General features: G+C 46.6%; 10 protein-coding genes across 10 annotated transcripts; 5 read left to right on the top strand and 5 right to left on the bottom strand.

Moving 5' to 3' along the window:
* Window positions 1-60: 60 nt before the first annotated feature.
* FSST1_000381 (cytochrome P450) lies at window positions 61-1,776 on the bottom strand (the record flags this gene model as incomplete). Its single annotated transcript, XM_083229936.1, has 3 exons — window positions 61-1,040; window positions 1,084-1,468; window positions 1,519-1,776. 3 exons carry the CDS (start codon window positions 1,774-1,776, stop codon window positions 61-63), a joined length of 1,623 nt encoding a protein of 540 aa, XP_083090563.1.
* Window positions 1,777-3,225: 1,449 nt separating this feature from the next.
* Window positions 3,226-4,175, top strand: FSST1_000380 (nicotinamidase; the record flags this gene model as incomplete). Its single annotated transcript, XM_083229925.1, has 2 exons — window positions 3,226-3,294; window positions 3,564-4,175. The coding sequence occupies 2 exons, from the start codon at window positions 3,226-3,228 to the stop codon at window positions 4,173-4,175; spliced, it is 681 nt and encodes a 226-aa protein (XP_083090562.1).
* A 191-nt stretch (window positions 4,176-4,366) lies between these two features.
* Window positions 4,367-4,567, bottom strand: FSST1_000379 (uncharacterized protein; the record flags this gene model as incomplete). Its single annotated transcript, XM_083229913.1, has 1 exon — window positions 4,367-4,567. The coding sequence occupies one exon, from the start codon at window positions 4,565-4,567 to the stop codon at window positions 4,367-4,369; it is 201 nt and encodes a 66-aa protein (XP_083090561.1).
* Window positions 4,568-5,450: 883 nt separating this feature from the next.
* FSST1_000378 (uncharacterized protein) lies at window positions 5,451-6,875 on the bottom strand (the record flags this gene model as incomplete). The annotated part of the gene is made up of 2 exons (XM_083229902.1): window positions 5,451-6,728; window positions 6,783-6,875. The coding sequence occupies 2 exons, from the start codon at window positions 6,873-6,875 to the stop codon at window positions 5,451-5,453; spliced, it is 1,371 nt and encodes a 456-aa protein (XP_083090560.1).
* A 2,452-nt stretch (window positions 6,876-9,327) lies between these two features.
* On the top strand, window positions 9,328-9,606 carry FSST1_000377 (uncharacterized protein; the record flags this gene model as incomplete). The annotated part of the gene is made up of 1 exon (XM_083229891.1): window positions 9,328-9,606. The coding sequence occupies one exon, from the start codon at window positions 9,328-9,330 to the stop codon at window positions 9,604-9,606; it is 279 nt and encodes a 92-aa protein (XP_083090559.1).
* A 727-nt stretch (window positions 9,607-10,333) lies between these two features.
* On the top strand, window positions 10,334-11,281 carry FSST1_000376 (uncharacterized protein; the record flags this gene model as incomplete). The annotated part of the gene is made up of 1 exon (XM_083229881.1): window positions 10,334-11,281. The coding sequence occupies one exon, from the start codon at window positions 10,334-10,336 to the stop codon at window positions 11,279-11,281; it is 948 nt and encodes a 315-aa protein (XP_083090558.1).
* Window positions 11,282-11,372: 91 nt separating this feature from the next.
* On the bottom strand, window positions 11,373-11,726 carry FSST1_000375 (uncharacterized protein; the record flags this gene model as incomplete). Its single annotated transcript, XM_083229870.1, has 1 exon — window positions 11,373-11,726. The coding sequence occupies one exon, from the start codon at window positions 11,724-11,726 to the stop codon at window positions 11,373-11,375; it is 354 nt and encodes a 117-aa protein (XP_083090557.1).
* Window positions 11,727-12,256: 530 nt separating this feature from the next.
* Window positions 12,257-13,379, top strand: FSST1_000374 (ceramidase; the record flags this gene model as incomplete). The annotated part of the gene is made up of 7 exons (XM_083229859.1): window positions 12,257-12,297; window positions 12,348-12,360; window positions 12,417-12,477; window positions 12,533-12,670; window positions 12,719-13,000; window positions 13,050-13,167; window positions 13,217-13,379. The coding sequence occupies 7 exons, from the start codon at window positions 12,257-12,259 to the stop codon at window positions 13,377-13,379; spliced, it is 816 nt and encodes a 271-aa protein (XP_083090556.1).
* A 1,282-nt stretch (window positions 13,380-14,661) lies between these two features.
* On the top strand, window positions 14,662-15,728 carry FSST1_000373 (Formate/nitrite transporter-domain-containing protein; the record flags this gene model as incomplete). Its single annotated transcript, XM_083229848.1, has 4 exons — window positions 14,662-14,964; window positions 15,019-15,139; window positions 15,190-15,495; window positions 15,550-15,728. 4 exons carry the CDS (start codon window positions 14,662-14,664, stop codon window positions 15,726-15,728), a joined length of 909 nt encoding a protein of 302 aa, XP_083090555.1.
* Window positions 15,729-15,994: 266 nt separating this feature from the next.
* Window positions 15,995-18,481, bottom strand: FSST1_000372 (uncharacterized protein; the record flags this gene model as incomplete). The annotated part of the gene is made up of 1 exon (XM_083229837.1): window positions 15,995-18,481. One exon carries the CDS (start codon window positions 18,479-18,481, stop codon window positions 15,995-15,997), a length of 2,487 nt encoding a protein of 828 aa, XP_083090554.1.
* Between the last annotated feature and the right edge of the window lie 123 nt (window positions 18,482-18,604).

Here is an 18,604-nt window from a genome sequence, read left to right as displayed (position 1 = left end):
ACAAACAATTCTCACAAATAATAAATGTCTGTTTTGTGATTGTCTAACATTGTAGTATATCTACTTCTGTGCCCGTCTCTTAACCATAATATGAACACCGCTTGGCGGGTTATTCGCCTCAGCAATCCAGTAGTTGGAAGGCCTCTTGCCTTCGTACTCATCCGGAAACTTAATATCGTAGTTCTTTACAATATAAGCCAGAATCATCTTCATCTCAAAGTCAATCAGGAAGCGCCCAGGACACGCGTGCTTTCCATGTCCAAAGGGCAGGAACTCTGGGGAGGTGGTGACAAAGGTTGCAGGGGGCGCTTTGTCACCGCGACTAGCAGCCTCTTCGCGCACGCGGGAGAAACGGAAGGGGTCATACTTGAGGCCGTCCTCGTAGAGGTCGTCGTCGGTTTGTGCGGGGAAGCTGATGAAAGAGAGCAGAGTTCCTTTGGGAAGGTGGTGGCCTTCCTGTGTTTTAAAGTCATCGGTCATTACTTTGCGGAAGACGGCGCGTCCACCGAAAGAGCCGAGACGGATTGACTCTCTAGACACACTGTCGGCGCGGGTCATGGATTGAATGGCGCTCTTTGTCCAATTGCCTGTGTCGTCGGAACCAAGAAGACGATCCATCTCATCTCGCAGGACAGAAATGGTGTTGAACTCGGCATCAGAGCCAATGACGTTGAGGAGGAGATTGATGACCTGGAGCTGCGTGTTGTGAATAGCGCCAAAGTTTTGGGCGACAATACGTCGTGCCATGCTATCCCAGTTCTCTACCTCGTCTTGTCTCTCGCGGAGGGCATATTTAATCATCATTTGTAGCAAGTCTTGTGGTTCCGGCTCTTCCGGGTGGTTTTTGGCCTTGTCGACGCGTTGCTTCAACAGAGGAACAACCCACTTCTTGAGCTGCGATACCTTACTGCCGACTAGCCAGCCAAAGAGGGTACCTGTGAAGGGTTGGAAGATGCGCGGCATACCTCCCGTTAGGCCCGCATTTAAGATGAAGAGTTCATTTGTGTCGAGAGCATTCTGGAGGTACTCCTTGTTTCGGCCTACATTGTCAGCGATGTCCGGTCAATTGATGGGGACACATACAAAGGGGCACTCCGACAGTAAAGCGACTAGCAGCTTGCGCAATGATCATCTTGACCGTTGGGGTAAGATCAATCTTCTTCCAATTCTCCGTGTCTGTACCGAAATGTTCATCAAACACCTCGCGCAGCTCATCCTTCATGCTATTGGCGACAACCTCGATTGCGCGGTTCATCTCATACTTGACAATCAGCCCCTGCCAGGCATCAACAACATATTTGTCATGTCCGAGAGACCAAGAGACTTGGTCAATCTCAGCAAAAGCTTTTCCCTGGTCAAGAACATGGTCGGGCTGGCTCATGGTCCATTTCATCTGGTTCTGGGGAAGCAAGACTTCTATTCTGACGCCAAAACCAGGGAGAACGACTGCTTTTCCTTGTTTGAGATACTTTAATCTGTTAGTTTTTATCACTGAAAAGTAAGAACCATTGTGAATACTTGATGGTATGCTTCATAGAATATGGGTTGGCAATTGGTGAGGTACTGCCATCGCGTACGTAGACTGAAGCGACGAGCGCCTTCAGGTTCTCTTATCAAGGGAACACCTGGAGGATAAGGCACGCTGAGGATTTTCTCGGTAATAAAAAGAGCAATGAGTAAAATAGCAGCGACAGAGGCAATGCCTAGAGGACTTGTCAGAGCGGGCAGACGAGCCAGCAGCTCAGGCCCTACGTCCATACTAGAAGCAGCAGACATTGTGTGAAAGATCCAATTGACAGGAAGCCAGTCTTGCTTACGTTGAAGCAGTGGGGAGAGAGAGTTATATTTACCATACCGTTTCATTCATCATCCGCAAGCGATTTAGCGTGAATCCTGATCGCTAAAAGGATGGACCATGTTTTGCCCCCACAGATCCTTGCTTGTATGGGACAGTTAGTTAGTGCTGATGTTGCTAGTAGTTAACTTCATGATAGGCTGTAAGCACTTGTTGTGAAGGAGCGGTTGATAGATATCTACTCATGCGTAGATGTGCCGCGGAAGAGATGGCGATATGCACATGCTGGCAAGGGTGTTCGGATGTGCTGGGTGAGGAGGGTAAGCAGAATGCACCGTTACTGCATTGTTTAGATACGAGTACGAAAAAGGGTCCAGGTTACCTTGATTCAATACGTCCATGATATAAAGGCCAAGAACCCCTTGAGTGTGATGGAGTTGATGGAGTTTTGACGAGTTGTTGGTTCTGTCGATTAAAGCTGTTGGTTGTCAATTAATGACCTAGTGAAAGGAAGAACATGGTACTAAACCAACGGTAACACAACAGGGGCCTAATCGCGCTTCCAAAAACAAGCGCTTTATGATATCTGTTAAGCAAACCAACAGCAAACATGTACCAATATCAAATAATTGTGCCTGTATTGAAGTCCCGACTGTCAAAATATGTAGAATGTACAGGGTAACCTTCCTACCATGTTACATCGCCATCCCCACCTCAAAGAAGCCAGGCTGTCCCTGAAAGTCCACCTCACTAATTTAAACGCTCCGCCCACCCACCAAAAACCCTTCTCCATTTTCTGACGAAAAAAAACTTATCCAAGGAAAAGCTACTGATTCCTCTCATGAATATGGTTCGCAACTAGGAGACTTTCTTCCAATAATTCAAGAGCCACGCCCGGTTAGCTCAATCGGTAGAGCGTGAGACTCTTACGAGTACGCGATCTCAAGGTTGCGGGTTCGACCCCCGCATCGGGCTGTTCCTATAAAAACGATTGCAAACAAGCGATGGCATATCTTTTTGATGTTTTTGTGAATTCTGATTGCTTTTTGAAGATGAAGTCCTGTAAACTTTTTTGTTCGGCAGAGAGTAAGTACCCTATGACCCCTCTGTCGGAAGTGCGGGGCCAAAGAATGCGGCATTGCGTTTCTTATCAGCTGGCCTGGGGGTTTGAGAAAAAAGCATTAGAGACGAAATTAGTGGGACAGCTTGTGCCACTTAGACTATGCTTCTTAGGCCGTTCATTTCTGTAGCCTAAAGCCTGGAGGCCAACCTTTCTGGCACCCATCGGGCTACTCATCCCTCCACCTCGTCATCGTCGGCTCTCCTCTTAAACAGCTTCTCTTTCGCCCTTGGGAGATTCATTTTGAAGCGCCGAAGTTTGTATAATACACCGAAATATTTCCCATTGTACATTGCGACAAAGACCCATCATGGCGAGCGGGAAACCCTTCAAAGCTGCTCTCATTATCGTCGACTTCCAAGAAGACTTTTGTCCACCTGTAAGTTAGATCTTGATTGACAGATACGATGTAGATGGGTAAAACTACTATATGACATCTTGTTCATAAGGTAGAGCTTCATCCAGGGTCATAGGTCGGGTATTGGTTGGTTCAGAGCGAGTACTGTATAGTTGAATGGTTCGACTCATACCGGTCTTGACATATTGTATGTGACTGAACAAGACCACTACTCCAAACTCATCACCGTTGAACCACCAGGGCTATCTCACATATTTCATCTGTACATGACATCCGGCTAATACCTCCAGAACGGCTCCCTCGCCGTCCCAGAAGGCCGCACCATCGCACCTACAATCAACACCCTAACAGCCCTGCCCTTCCATCTCATCCTGGCAACAAAAGACTTTCACCCACCTAGTCACATCTCCTTCGCTAGTAACCATCCCTCTTCTACACCATATACATCCACCACGACAATCACGCACCCGCACGACTCCTCCCGCAGCTACACCACCACCCTATGGCCCATCCACTGCGTCCAAGGGACCTCGGGCGCTGACTTGGTCCCTGAGCTAGACGCCTCTCGTCTACATGCTGTTATCGAAAAGGGCCAAGATGAGAGGGTAGAGATGTACAGTGCCTTCTACGATCCTTTCAAAGTGAGTGATAGTGGTCTTGCTGGGATGCTGGGTGAGCAGCAGGTTACCGATGTCTTTGTCGTTGGATTGGCTGCCGACTTCTGTGTCAAGGCTACAGCTGAGGATGCGGTTAAAGAGGGGTATTCGACATGGATAGTGAATGAGGGAACAAAGCCTGTCATGCCCGACAAGTGGGAAGAGTGTAGAAAGGGAATGGAAGAGAAGGGTATTAAGTTCACATCAGTCACTGACGCTGTGGACAAATTCACTTCCAAGTCTTAGAGTACAAAAACAAGTAGCCTAAGAACCATAGTCTAAAGAGAATAAAACGACTTATTTACAACGTTGAGTGACTACTGGGTTTGTTGTATTTGGGCGATCAGATGATCGCGTGGTGCCTTACATATTCTTGGGCAAATAAAGGGCCTGATCTGAGTGCGGAAGCTCATGGCCGAAAAGAACGGTTCCATATCTCATATACGCCGTTCCTCTGTATATCGTGATTGGCCTTCCACCCATTGTTCAACCGCAAGTCGCTGTTTGAAGTCCTCCCCGCCATCATCATCGAGCAGGAGCTTCAGCCACTCGACCGCGCCATTCATGGCACCGACAATACCCAAGGCCCAGATAAGATCCAGCATAGCCTTGAATTTCTTGGCATAATTAGACGACATTTTAATGTGAAAGAGGTAACCGGAGATCAGTGGTACTTATTAGCCCGCACTGTTGCATACTTGCGGTGTCCCAGTTCCGTGCGAGCTTCAAACTCCCGGATGCTCGCGATCTCAGAGTTATTTCACGACTGTGGAATGATGTGGACTTCTTCTTCAACAGTTTGAATGAAGATCCAGCTATTTTTGTCGCGTTGATGGCAAAGTTTCTTCTCACGGCCGACGTGGATAGTGCCGTCTGCATTCGTCGGGAAAAACGCCGCGGGATCCGGGCCAATTGCTCGGCTGTTCCCCCAAGATGTCGTGCTGGTGGTACTTTTCTTGCCTTTTCCAGATCGTCTGGTCTCAACTTCGCTCCTTTCCCTCTCTACCATTGTCGGAAGGTCGTGGGCAGTCAGCTGGTTGTGGTGTCGTATGAGATGGCATATGGCGAAGGTGTGGCTGTGGTTGGGGACATGTCTTAGGACTCGTCAGTAAGGAGGACTTGATGCAGGGAACCTAAGAATAATTCACAAGACCAATCCAGGTAGATCACGAAGTGATGGACCGGTCCAAGGGGGGAATCATGTCGCCACCAAGTACTCTCAAGAATCTCCCGAGGCATCGTCAAGAAGGCAGCCATATGGATTGAAGTTAGCGTAACTGGAAAATCGGCTTCCTCGATTTGTTATTTGATCTTGATGGCATAATCACGACGTTGTTCAAATTCAAAGTTTTATTATACTCTAGATAGAAGTAACACATCGACAGGGTCCCGCAGCCTCATACATTGCACTTCTGTCCGCATCTTCCGAAGGCAAAGCCGTTCTGACTTGATCTTCGCCTGGTTGGGGCCACATCTCTCTGAGACTGGCCAACTTCATTCTGTCCTGAAAGGTAAGCTTCTTCAATCCCTGTTAGTGTACCAGTCGTACCAATTAAACGGAATATCATAATCGCTATCCTCAAATGGGTATTCTTTAACCACAACACCATTCTTTTTCATAAACTCTTCGACCTCATCCAGCTCATCAGACGCCTCAAGGATTCCCCAATGGTAGAAATATCTCAGGTGGGTTCTGTATCCCGCCCCAACTTCAGCCAGTAAGGCCTTGAGGGCATTTACAACGTCCAAATAGACATCAAATTCACCCTGCAGGAAGAAGAATTCTGCTGGAAAGCCCTCCTCAGTTTTCCAATGGATCGATAGTGTCCTGAGAGAAAGTGGCAGCCGGGGGCCGAAAAAGTCTGGCATGATTTGCTCTTCAGGACTTGAGCGTAAATCTTCCACATCAACTGTGAGTCCTTCAAGCTTTTCGAGGTACTGGAAGCAGCGATGTAACGGAATTTCTTCGTGACTCGAGACGACCTGAGGTTCGTCGAGCCAATTTACATGCCACGTTTCAAAGTCCAGATGCAGTTCTTTGAGCGATCCAGCTTGGCGAAGGATAGCGTTTGAGATTGCTCTCTTGCTCGCAACCATCGGCGCCCGCTCGTTCAGGAAAACGCACAACACGAGTAACTCTTTGCACGCGCCAATGATATCCCATAGCCCATTTCCAATAATTTTTGAGTCTTCGAGACGCAGTGTCTCGATCGCAAAACCATGTTCTGGAATGGAAACATCGCGACTGTTGATTCTTAATCCCGATGCAGTGAGTCTCCTGAGTCTGGGCAAATGGAAAACCGACATCGGTAGTTCCGTATCGTGGCGGCTATGGGAGATTCCCACTTTAAGGTGCTGTACCTTAGCTAAAGGCAGGTCTCTATTTCCCCTCGTGGAAATGTTGTGAGCCGCCCAATCGATAAATTGCATCATGCGATTGGAATTATGCACGCTGTCATTTTCGGCATATCCTGGAAGGTCGAATTCCACTTCGGTCACTTGGGTTGCCCAGGCCAGGATTAGCATGGCGATAGCGTCTGTACAGCCTTTTCGGATACAATAAGCCCAGTTGCTAGAGTTTGCAAAATCTGGGATGGTTCTTTCTGCTGCTTCTGCCAACTCCGCCAGGGTCTCTGGCCGTAGATTCGCTCGGGACGCATCGTTGGGGTTTCTTTCCAATAAATTTAGAGTACTCAGAGTAAAAAAATCCAACGTTCGGACTAGCGGACGATGATAGGGGTGTCGCAGGAGGTGTAAAGCCAGTGATCCGACCTCGAATTTGCTGTTTCGTCGCCACTTCTAATGGCGTACGAGTAGAGGGAACGCCACTTGTTGTATTCTTTTGTTGACGACAGCAGCCCTACTTATCTGTCTCTGGTCGCCACAGGTGGCAAGCAGGAGGATCTCCCCGAGTAGCTCGTTGGGGAGGTCTGTTAGGGTAACCATTATTCCCTAAGAAACGATAATATTAGGTCAGTTCATGTTACTCAGATGAGACTTCTTGGGCCTAAAGCGTACCTAAAGCTGGGCAGGCAAAGCCAGCGACGGGGGGGAATGATGTCAACGAACTGGTTAGACGGGCGAGCAAGTCGTTGGGATCTCGGTCGCGCAGATCATTTCTCAGTAGAAGGTATGACGATCAAAGAAAGATTTAATTATTTTTTTGCAGTTGTGAAGCAGCCTGCTGTGTAACCTACAGGCATCACGTGCCACTGTCACACAGTGACCGTGAGGTTCAAGTACCTGTCCTCTGAGAATGGGAGACGAAATTACTAGGTCAGCTTATGCCTCTGACTGGCCTTGCATCCATGCCCGATATCTCAGTTCAGACTGGCAGAAAGCTTAGTCTCGTAAGTGTTATAGTCTGAAACAAATCGCCCAAATAACACAAACACCTACTAATTTCGTCTGTTATGTTCCCAGTGGTCAATCTTTATGATATACTGGTGGAGCCATTTGATTCAGACGCTAGTAAAGCAGGCTGTCATTTCTGTATCATCAGTATGTGACTGATGAGATGTGATGCTTGGCGTTCTGGGCATCGATGCATGTTGGTTAGTACATACGTCGAATATTGGGGGCCGGATGACTTGCTTTTTTTCGCTGCTGTTGTTGCCTTTCTTCATAAGCCTGGTAGTTTTGTCAGATAAGGAAGAAGAAAGTGTACGCCATTCTCATGCTATTCATAGAGCTTTGATTCTGATAACTTCTGTTTAAAAGCATCGTATTGTGGCCTGATTGAGTGTTTGTACTACTTGTTGGTTCGCCGACCAACAAGCTTAGCTAGTCCCTGCTCCTAGGTACTCTCGTAAGCTTGTTGTTCCCTACTCCCGTCGAACCAACAACTGGCTGAGATATCTCTTTGCTTTTTCGAGGAAACAAGGGACGTCTCAGGTCACCGCGTAATCAATTGACACGTGATGTTTACCTACAGCTGCTTCGGTTTCAGCTGAAAAACAACAATCTTTTTCTCCTCATCATCATACCTACTGAGAAACAGCCTACCCGGACCAGATCTTAACGCGTTGCCCAGCTTGAGCTAAGTTTTAGTGTACAAAAATGAAGAACCAAGGGGTATGATCTGAATAGCCTAAGCTGACCTAATATTTTCGTCTCTCAGGGAACAACTCGCCAGGTCAAGATGACGCGACTGATGGACCTCCCCAACGAGTTGCTCGAGGAGATACTCCTACTTGCAACCCGCGGCGACCAGAGACGGTTAAGGGCTGCCGTCTTTAACAAAAGAATACAACAAATCGTATTCCCACTACTCGTGCGCCATTGGAGGTGCGGAAAAGACAAATACGAGATTGGATTGCTAGCTTTACACCTTTTGAGATATCCGATGCATCGCCCACAAGTTCGATCGTTGGACTTCGCCATATTCGACCAAGACCTATATTGCCATCAGCCACTACAACATAAGGACCTAGCACCAAGCGGCTGGCCTGAGGTGTACCTACGACCAAAGAACCTAGCACAACTGGCAAAAGCAGCAAAAGGAACTATCCCGGATCTGAAGGACTGGAGTCAACAAATCCGAAAAGGCTGTGCAGGTGCTATCGCTGTGCTGATTTTGACTTGGGCAACCCGAGTGACTGATGTCAAATTGCATATTCCAAAACAAAAATGGAATGACAAGCGCTCTGATCCAGAAACCATGATGCAATTCATCAATTGGGCGACCCAGAACATGCGCACGAAGGGAAATATACCTTTGGCTAGGGTACAGAAACTCAACTTGTTGATCTAGGAAGGGCACGAACACAGAGTCAGGGAACTGGTGCCATCAGTCTTCCAATCGCCCAAACTGAGGATACTTACAATTGCCCCCGACGAATCTATAACTACCTTCGGCAAATTAGGAGAAATAAATTTGGTCAACGTTTCCCCCCCAAAAGACTGCTCGACGATCGAGGAACTGGCTCTCAGTAGCAGGGAGGATGGGTTATGGCATATCCTAGGCGCGTTCAAGCAGTTGCGCGTGTTGAGCTTTAGCCTGTGCGATCCAGGGAAACCGGCCAAAGTCGTCAGAAGCAAAATAATAAAAGCTATTCTCCAGAAGGCCGAATCTCTCGAGGAACTACGTCTGACGATTGATGACAGAACTGGTGTGTCCTGGCTCGGCGAATCCGCGGAAGTTGCGAGTGGCCAAATCCAATTAAACCACTGGTTGGGCCGTTTTTCTCATCTCAGAAAACTCACAGTCGACGTGGAATATTTGCTTCCATTTTCTGGCCCAAGATCAATATCGCGAGACTATCTCGTCACCCGACTACCAGTATGCCTTGAGGAACTTACCATCAACTGGGACAATTACTAGCTACAGAGTTTGAAAGAGATATGCATCGCGCTTCATGAGTATGGCATTTGGCTGGGCGTTGTGGAAGCGCTTAAGATGCTATTGCGGGAAGCCGGACCAGGACGCAAATTCAGAAAGCTGAGACACCTTGACCCCGTGGAGATCCTTTGCCACAACAAGGAGATGCGTCTGATTGTGGAAATTGGGAAATGCAATGGAGTTCAGGTTGCGGACCACCGTTTCGCCGAGGGTAAGCTGCGTTTCTCCGAGAAAAAGTGTTGGGATAACGAGTCTCGCGATGAAGAGCCTGAAGATGACGATTCTGACAATGACGATTCTGGCAATGACGATTCTGGCGATTACAAGCCTTATTAAGGTTAGCAATGGATCAGGTTCTTATTGTTTTAGAGTTTGATGGGGGGGCTTCTCAAAGTCTAATCTTTTTTCTTGTTATTTTAGAGTATTTATTTATTTAGTTTCTGTATTTTATTATCAAATGAAAATCCAAGCCTTTAATACCTCTGATTTCCACTGAAATAACCTCATAGCACAGTATCTGTTTCTTCCTCCTGCAATTGTTGATCCACTAAAATGTACTGTTTTAAGTTATAGTAATATAAATTCAGTCCACTGGGGATGAACGGCTTGTATGGATACGCATAGATATGTCATCAAATATTCATAAAACAAGGCCAGTCTTGAGATCCAAACCCTGTGGAGAAAAACCACCCTCATATGTTTTACGGTATAAAAACACGTGGTCTAAGAAGTATAGTCCAAGGAGCATGAACTGATCTACTACTATTGTCCCTTATGCCTAGGGACAGCAGTTGACTTTTCTAGCATCCTCATGATAAAAAACAAAAAATAATCATCTCGAAAGTCTAATTCGGCGAAGACTCAGATTATGAACACTAGTGAAGTAGATTCTTAGAAACAAACAAACTCTAAGTAGGTAAGTTGAGTTCACATGTGCTATATAACGCCACTGCTTCTCGCTCAGCAGCCGATTTATCCTCTTGATTTCTACCAATAAGACACAACGAACACAATCGTCAACAGAAAATCCACCAAGAAGCCAAGACTTCAGACATATCACAAAATGTTTCGTCTGTTCGACCTTCCCGATGAGCTGCTCAACGAGATAGTGCTTTTTGTTTCTGATGACGGCTCTGACAAAACGTCTCTGAAGTCATTGACTCTCACAAACAAGCGACTTCAATCATTTGCATCTCCTCTGCTCATGAGTCATTGGCACAACTATTGCGGTCCGTATAACTATAGGGGTGATCACGAGTTTGGGTTATTGGCTTTGCATCTCCTGCGAAATCCCCAACATCGCTCTCAACTTAGATCGCTGAAGTTTCAGAACTACTGGACCGGTCGTTACCTTCATAACGTATGCGAGGTATTCTCACGAGATCAGTTTATAACAGAAGAGATGACGGCAGAGATGGCAGACGAAGCCGAAAGAACTGTGCCGGATCTCGCAGATTTCAGTGAGGGCTGGATTGATCGTGTCGATGAGGGCATGGTGGATGCCGTCTTGGCTCTGGTCCTGGCTTGGGCAAACAGATTGACTGAAGTGAGTCTAGATTTTCGAGGACGCTACGAGTCTGTTGACAAGGCTGTGATATGCCGAAGTTTATCACGTCTCCCCCTGCTCAGGACCGTCGAAATCGATATGGGATATTTCCTTCCAATTCCAGAAAACGTGGAGTCTTTCGCGCCAGATATTTTTGTCTCCATGATGCCAAAGTCCCTGACGAAATTGGTTATTACTTGGAAAGATCGCGATGACACACCGATCTTGGGGACTGACATACCTGTCATCGGATATGACGAGAATCGGACATGCTCACTCATCACGGAAGCCATTGGTATGTTGCTACAGGAAGCCGGACCGGGATACAAATTCAGCAAACTACGCTGTATTGACGCCTTGGATATCAAGTGGGAACCTGATTCACTGGAAAACGCGGTGGAACTTGGCAACTCCAGAGGCGTTAGAGTTATTGAACCTATATCGATGATTCGTTCTATACTATGATCGTGGTTAGGACGCCTTCTAGTACACAACGTTTTCCCCGCAACTATCTACAACCACCAAAAGCACATTGGTCAATTTGCCCACTCTGGGGCTACATGCAAACAACAGCAGCGGTGGCTGTTGCCCAAACAGCCTGACAGATATCTCCTCGGTAATCCCAGCCAGCCAAGAAACGCTGGACAGCCACGGAGCTAATGGTGGTAGCTACAAAGCATGTGGCAATCTTGCACGAAAAGCCCCGCCGGAGGATGGCGATCCCGATGAGAAGATCGCATACGGGAATTATTCGAGATGTGGTTGAACCGTCGTCAGGACTACGGTCGTTTTGATATTGGTAGAAAGATGCGGTTGATGTTGCGCCGTGGGTAAAGCGGGAGGCACTGCCGTAGAAGAGGAGCAGCGCAAGAGAGATTGGAAGATATTGTTTCAAGAGAGAGAGGGACATTGTGAGTGATTTTGTTGATTGGATTGAGTTGAAAGATGGATGTTGTTGTTATATGTGGAATTGCTGAGTCAGATTATAGACTGAGTGGAAGCGAGCCGTATAGACGATCGACAAGGATCTATGTTGGGTTCCTATCTGAATGATGGATTAATAGTAAGATGTTATCTCATATAATAATGTCAATCTTTCTATATTAATCTTATTAGCCACATGATGGAATATGTTTTACTACCAAAAGGACCCTCTCGATAAAAAAGATGAGGGATTGATTTGAATCCAGGACTGCGAAGGTGTAGGCAGTACCATTGTGTTGCGATCCAATATCTCAAACAATGAGTGAATGAATGAATGTCTGTAAATTCTAAGACAAAGAAATTGTTTATGCTTTGCACGACATGTACGTCATCCCGTAGAATCCGAGGTATCTTTGTTCTGCTACTTTTCACCGCCCTGAATTTACATCTTTTTGAAGACACAATTAAAGACATGAAAGAAACAAAAACATTATTATTTTCGAGTATATCGCGGCCATGATTGAACCATTCTGGGGTCCTCAGACCTCTTATCTCAAGTGTGTTAAATTCCATAATGTATTAAAAGATCTATTACTAATTGAACTAGTTTCTGTGAAGAGGTAATTCTCATAATTTACTCCAATTGACAAAAGTTGACGTGTCATTTTGACAACAGGATTATACGATTACTCGATACATCGCAGAGTTCATCAACACCATCAGTAGTCTTACATATGGTTGGTTTGATTTCTCGTTCGTTAATGATGATCTGCAGCTGACGATCTATTTTAGTGGCATATGGACTCTATGGCTTGCTGACTTCGCCCAAGTTCCCCACGGGTCCCCGGCTAATCTCATACTGTGGACTCATGGGTGTTGGTATCTGTTCCGCTGGTTATCACATGACTTTGAAGTATCACACTCAAATGTGTAGGTATAATCCATGCTGTTGTTGACCAGGATACTGACTTTTCCTAGCTGATGAACTGTCGATGCACTTGCTCACCACACCTCTTATCTACCGTCTCCTCACGTTCAAAGCTTCACCTGAAAAGACTCGACTCACTGGCATCATTCTTTCGATCCTATTCACTATCGTCATGGTCACACACATGGTGATGGATGAGTTTCTACTGCACGCTACTACATTTGGGTTAGGCGTATACATCATTGCTACCCGGGTATTGAAAGTTATTCCCCAGCAGGTGAAGAACCCTGTCACTAAGAAGAAGTTTCAAAATATTGCCACCCTTGGTCTTGGTAAGTAACAGAATCAAACTGAATCGATGGACTGAACTGATGTTTGTAGGATCCTTTGTCTTTGGTTATGTCGTCTGGCTGATCGATGAATTTGCCTGTCGTTATCTAACCAGTGCACGACATTCCATTGGCCTACCTTTTGCTTTCCTCCTCGAACTACACGGATGGTATGTTAGACAACCAGTATTATCATGATAAAAGACTGACAGTCATTAGGTGGCATGTTCTCACTGCCATTGGAGGATACACTGCCGTTGCAGTCATCGACGTGGTTACGACGGGAGAAGTAACGGATGATCCGACAAATACCTTTGCTTGGCCGGTTCCTCTTGCGATAAAGCTCATGTCTGGCAAATCTGACTCAGTGAAGAAAGAGTAGAATTGACACAAGGGAGTGGCAGACATATGGAGCTCACGGATTAGACCCGACAACAGTCACATGACAGAGTCTGGAATGTCAGAACGATTGACAAGTACCCAATAATTTGTACTCGACAGTCTCGGCATGCTTGGATAGCTCAAAAGGAACGGATCTGGGAATGAGAACCGGAAGAAAGGAAGATCGGAAAAGTGATAGCTTCCTTGACGCCCAACCAGACCGGTCTTGTCGAGGGAGTCCCCGAGCGATAAGACAATTGCCGAACAGCGAGATATCAGCCCAAGTCAGCTTCAAAAGAGTCGAATAATCTCGAGCCCTATCACTATGGATAGACACAGAACATGTGAATAATGATTGCTCTGTTTGGACCACGTTTCACGGGACATCGGAAGGACAAACCGATATACTGAAACATGGAAATCAAGTGAATCAAGCCAGATAGATGGAAATCTCTATTAGCTTATGCGTCATATATGATGCACAGAGTATGGAATCATCCTTTTGTCCCAATGCCGACATCGCCCGACCTCTACTAAGTGCCGTTGATCCGCTTAAACTAACTACCTGCTGGTGACCAAAATAGGATCTGACTCTAGACCGTCTCATCTTGTTTTCGTATCTCTTCTCCGTGTCTCCGATGAGGTTCCGCAGAAAAAACCTGCATCAGCCCATCAAATTACGTGCTCACCATCAAACCCCGGCTTAAGCTTAATGACCGACTCCACGGTATTTTCTCTTATCTTTGAGCTATTAAGCATAATTTTACAACCCCGTGATCGGCAGTGGAGAAGTGGGTGAGAAAAGCGGGAAATGAAGGAATGGGGAAACAAGCTTAATGTTCCTCCAGAAAAGACATCAGAGGTTCAATCTTTTTAAATATTCGGAGTAATAAAGGTTCATGAAGCGAATTTACATGATTAACCACTAAAAAGATGCCCGCTGAGCCTCATCTGCACGTTCAACCAACCATCTCCAACTAATTTCTCCCAGAGTAACATTTCTCTCCCCTCCTGATGAACGCCACCATTTGGTACTATCACCTTTTGGGAGGACAAGACCGCCCAGAGATAAGAGAGTCAAAAGTCTAGAAGCTAAAGCTTGGCTTTTAGTTAGTTCAGTGGAACCTTGACGGACGGACATTGCTCGGAATGGTGGAATTGCAAAGCCTTGAAACGGTACAACGCCGAGATGCCAAGATGATAATTTTGATCTTTGTTAAAATACAAAATGCCCTGTAATTCCAGAGTCTGTCCTTTTTCAGTTCATCAAAAGCCATTTCACAATGCACAAGCCGACAATTGATGTGTCTAGCCCAGCGGCTTATTCACCAGCCGAAACAGCAGAGCTCATCTGCAGGGCTGGTGTGAAGAAAGGAAGATCAAGGCCCGACAAAGTATTTTTATCTGGAGTTTCTGGAGGATGTATCCTCTCTTTCGGATGTGCTGTTTCATTGACCGTTTTGACGGCGCCATGGTACCAGGAGAATGCACCGGGTTTAATCAAGATCATTGGAGCCATGGTATTCCCATTGGGCTTAGTGACGGTGATATTGACGGGTGCTGACCTATTTACTTCTACAAACTTGGTATGCCACTCTGGATTAAGAGCCAAGCGTAGCTGTTACTAACATTGACTTTAGTTCACCTTTGTTGCTGTCCTCAATGGAAGATTATCAGTATGGAGGATGTTACTACATTGGTTCCTCTGCTTCTTTGGAAACCTTGGAGGTTGTCTCTTTGTCATGGCAATCATCGTTGGTTGTAAGTCTAACCTAACACAACCCGTAACCCGTCACTAACCACATTTATAGATGGAGGCATCTTGGACGGTGAACCATACAGAGAAGAAATCACCGCCTACGCAACAAAGAAACAAATCACCCCAGAGGCCCATCAAATCTTCATCCGAGCCATTGGATGTAACTGGCTCGTTTGTCTAGCCTGTTTCCTCGCTGTCCAAGCCAAAGACCTAACTTCAAAAGTCATTGGAATGTGGATTCCCGTCTTTGCCTTTGTTGCACTTGGCTTCGATCACGTTGTTGCAAACATGTTCTTCATACCCTTGGGTATATGGATGGGCACCCCTGGTCTAACAATCGGCCTCTATATCTGGAAGGGTTAGTTCACTCCACCACTCATTTTCGCCAAGAGTTCTTAACTAACCAACACAGGCATGATTCCCGCTCTTTTTGGTAACATTCTTGGAGGCAGTTTGTGCTGCGGCGTGTATTTCTGGTGGATGTATTTGGCTGATGTAGACGATGAGCATGAACCTCAAGACAAGGGTATTCTTTCTCATTCGGGGCATGACAGTCCTTCGGATGAAGAAAGTCAGATGGAGTCTCGATAAAACATTTAGTTAGACTGGTGATAGAGGCATAGACCATAAAGCATAGACACAGGTATAGATAAAATAGACCAAAAAGATACATCATCAATGAAACATTCAGGAAATACAATAAAAATCAGAGATGAAGTCACTTAGAGAGAATAATGTGACCCAAAGCTTAGATCATAAAAGACCAAACTTAGTGTATTAGTTTAGGCTACATTAGGATAGGCTCTTAGGCCTCCCTCATATCATGCCCCAATTCTCATGGATACTTCCTTCTTCAATCAATCTGCCTCGACCTCTTCCTTCAATAGTGCATCAATCTCCTTGTATATCCTGATCTGGTCTTGGACCAATGAAGAGTTCGCGAAAATGACGATACTTGGTAGCGCATATCTGTACCCGTCTTTGAGGGGTCCTAGTGCGATGAAGTCCTCAACAGCCCGCTCGATGGCTTGGCCGAATTGGGAAAACCCAGAAAACTGCGACGCCCATTTCTTCTTCTGTCTCGTCAACGTAAGCTGTGGGTCAAGGCCGACAGCTTTGTATGCGAGTCTCAAGACAGCCTCTAGATCGCCTTCATAGTTATCGCCACCATCCGAAACTGTGCATGGTAGCTCCTCGAGGCTGAGAATGAATGGCTGCACCTGGGATAGCAACCGTTTGGCCTCTTGTACCGTTGGCTCGCCTTCGAGGTATAGGGCCATGGCATCCCAGTCTCGCGATAACGATGTCGCACTTGACATCAGGAGCTCCATTCGTTCCTTAGAAAGTGCACTCAATGTAGATGTAGGCTCTGAAAGCCTGGGTCGCTTCGCTGCACGTTCGGGCTCATCGTCGGCAGGCGCATCTTTGACGGGAACATACTCATCGTTGGTCGTGATGAACTCCAAGACCCCTTGTTCCTTGAGCTGCTGAAGTTGAGTCTCCATGCCGTCCCATGCAGGGCACCCGGTGTTTGGGCACTGCCAAAGTTTGTTGATAGGGATCTTGAGGTATGCAGCAACTCGGTAAAGCTCTTTTGCCCGCGTAGAGCGTTCCTCGCGAGCAGCTTCTGTATTGCATTCGCAATATTCGTGATTATCGATGTAGTAAGCCACGTCACCGAAGCGTCGCTTGACGCACTGGGCAATGATCGTATCATCCGTATAGTAGCTAGATGGAATGTCAGGAAACGAAATGTCGAGAAACCTGGCATGGCCAGTCAAGGCCGTGATAAAGGTACCCGACTTTGGCTTCCAATAGTCTGTTGCGAGATAGCCTTGCATGGAATGGGTGGGAGGGTCCAGGTGTTTAGAAAAGAGCCAACTTGGACCAGCAATGTGACGAAAGTCTGCACCTTGACCACCACGGTTTCGATAACTTGGAAGTCCTAGAGTCCGAATGTCGCTCAGGCAACAAATACTGAAGAGATTGGTCGACGGGGGTTCCACGTCAGAGCAATCATTGGGAAATACCATTTGGGTGCCTGGCATAGAAGCAGGGAGCAAGCTGAACCTGTAGCGTTTCGGCACCTGCGGGTGCCGAGATCTAATCTGTGAGCACCACAGTCGAAGTTTGTTGATATCGATCGCAGCAGAGTTGATTTTCAGGCCCACCCTATTTCCATCTTTCGAGTAGTGGTGAGTTGCGAACCGCGCCGGGTGAATGAACTGTGTTAGGTGTTTTGTCTCAACAAACCTCAGCATGTGAGGGAAGTACAAGATGAACTGGCCGATGGTAGGAATTTTGATATCCAGCGTTGATTTATGATCGCGCCCAAATCCTTCGCTCACCCAGCCTTCCTCTGCCAGGTCGTTGTAGATAATCGCTGCAGCCAGTGCAATGGTCATTGGAACGTTGTCGAGGGGATGGTTAGATAAGAAGCCATCCATTTCATCTATCATTTCCTGAGGAAACTCCAATACGGCTATCGGTGGCCACAGCATTTTGAAATGGAGGGCGTCATAGGATGGACCACGATGGATCTGACGGCATATCGCAGGCTTCCGCTCTGGTAACTCGGCTGAAGGAAGTGTTTTGGCGACACCTGTAGGATTAAACCCATCTTCCAAAAGCTTGTCTTCCCGCTTCAGGACCTGTAGAAAACGTCTCTTCGCCTGACCTTGCAGCTTATTTCCTAACGCAGACTTGAGATATGAAATGTTTCCTGGAATCAGCATGTTTTGCAGCCAAATCACGCCTTTACCACCGGTAATGCCATCCGACTGAATCGCCAACTCGAAGGAATCAAGATCATCTGTATCGGTAACATCGTCATTCCACTGCGATGGTCTCAACAGGAAAAGCGGCCGACAATCAACAGCAGATATACCGACATAAACGCCTCTGATATTGCTTCCGGCTGTAAGATAATGCGTCGAAATAATGCCTAACTTGTTCTTGAGTTCCATTGCGGCATTCCCAAAATTTCCTTCCTCTGACGCACATGCTCTTGCAGCAATCTTGAATGCAACATGAGGGGATGTCGGGATCCTGAGGCCGATTGTGTCTGCATTGCCGAGGAGTTTGGGGTCCCAGAGGCAAGTGTTTCTCGAAATTATACTGTTTGTGATGGGATTTGCATTTGCAGGCTGGCTGGAAAGTACAAATATCTGTGTATTTCGCGGAGACTGTTTGTGCAGCCATCTTTCGTCATCCAAAAGGTCTTCCCAGCTTCCACCATTGGTTTGGAAGATGTTGGCTTCTTGCGTCTCTTTGTAGTCGCCATATTTGGTTCTGAGTCGGACTGTAGGCTGCGCCTCCTTGATATTGTTCGGGGCATGAGGCATGGTTGGAGGGCAAACGTCTCAGTATCGGCGAGGAGGAGTCTGCTGTAGAATTTAGCCACTGTGGATTTTAGGAAAAGAATCAGTTGAAAGAAAGAAGGGGACAAGATGCACCTACCTAGGCAA

Source organism: Fusarium sambucinum, chromosome IV, assembly GCF_050947815.1.
Source record: "Fusarium sambucinum isolate potato_lamoka chromosome IV, whole genome shotgun sequence".
NCBI classification, from domain to species: Eukaryota; Fungi; Ascomycota; class Sordariomycetes; order Hypocreales; family Nectriaceae; genus Fusarium; species Fusarium sambucinum.
Note: the sequence above shows the minus strand (reverse complement) of the source record. Positions and strands in the feature narration are given on the sequence as shown.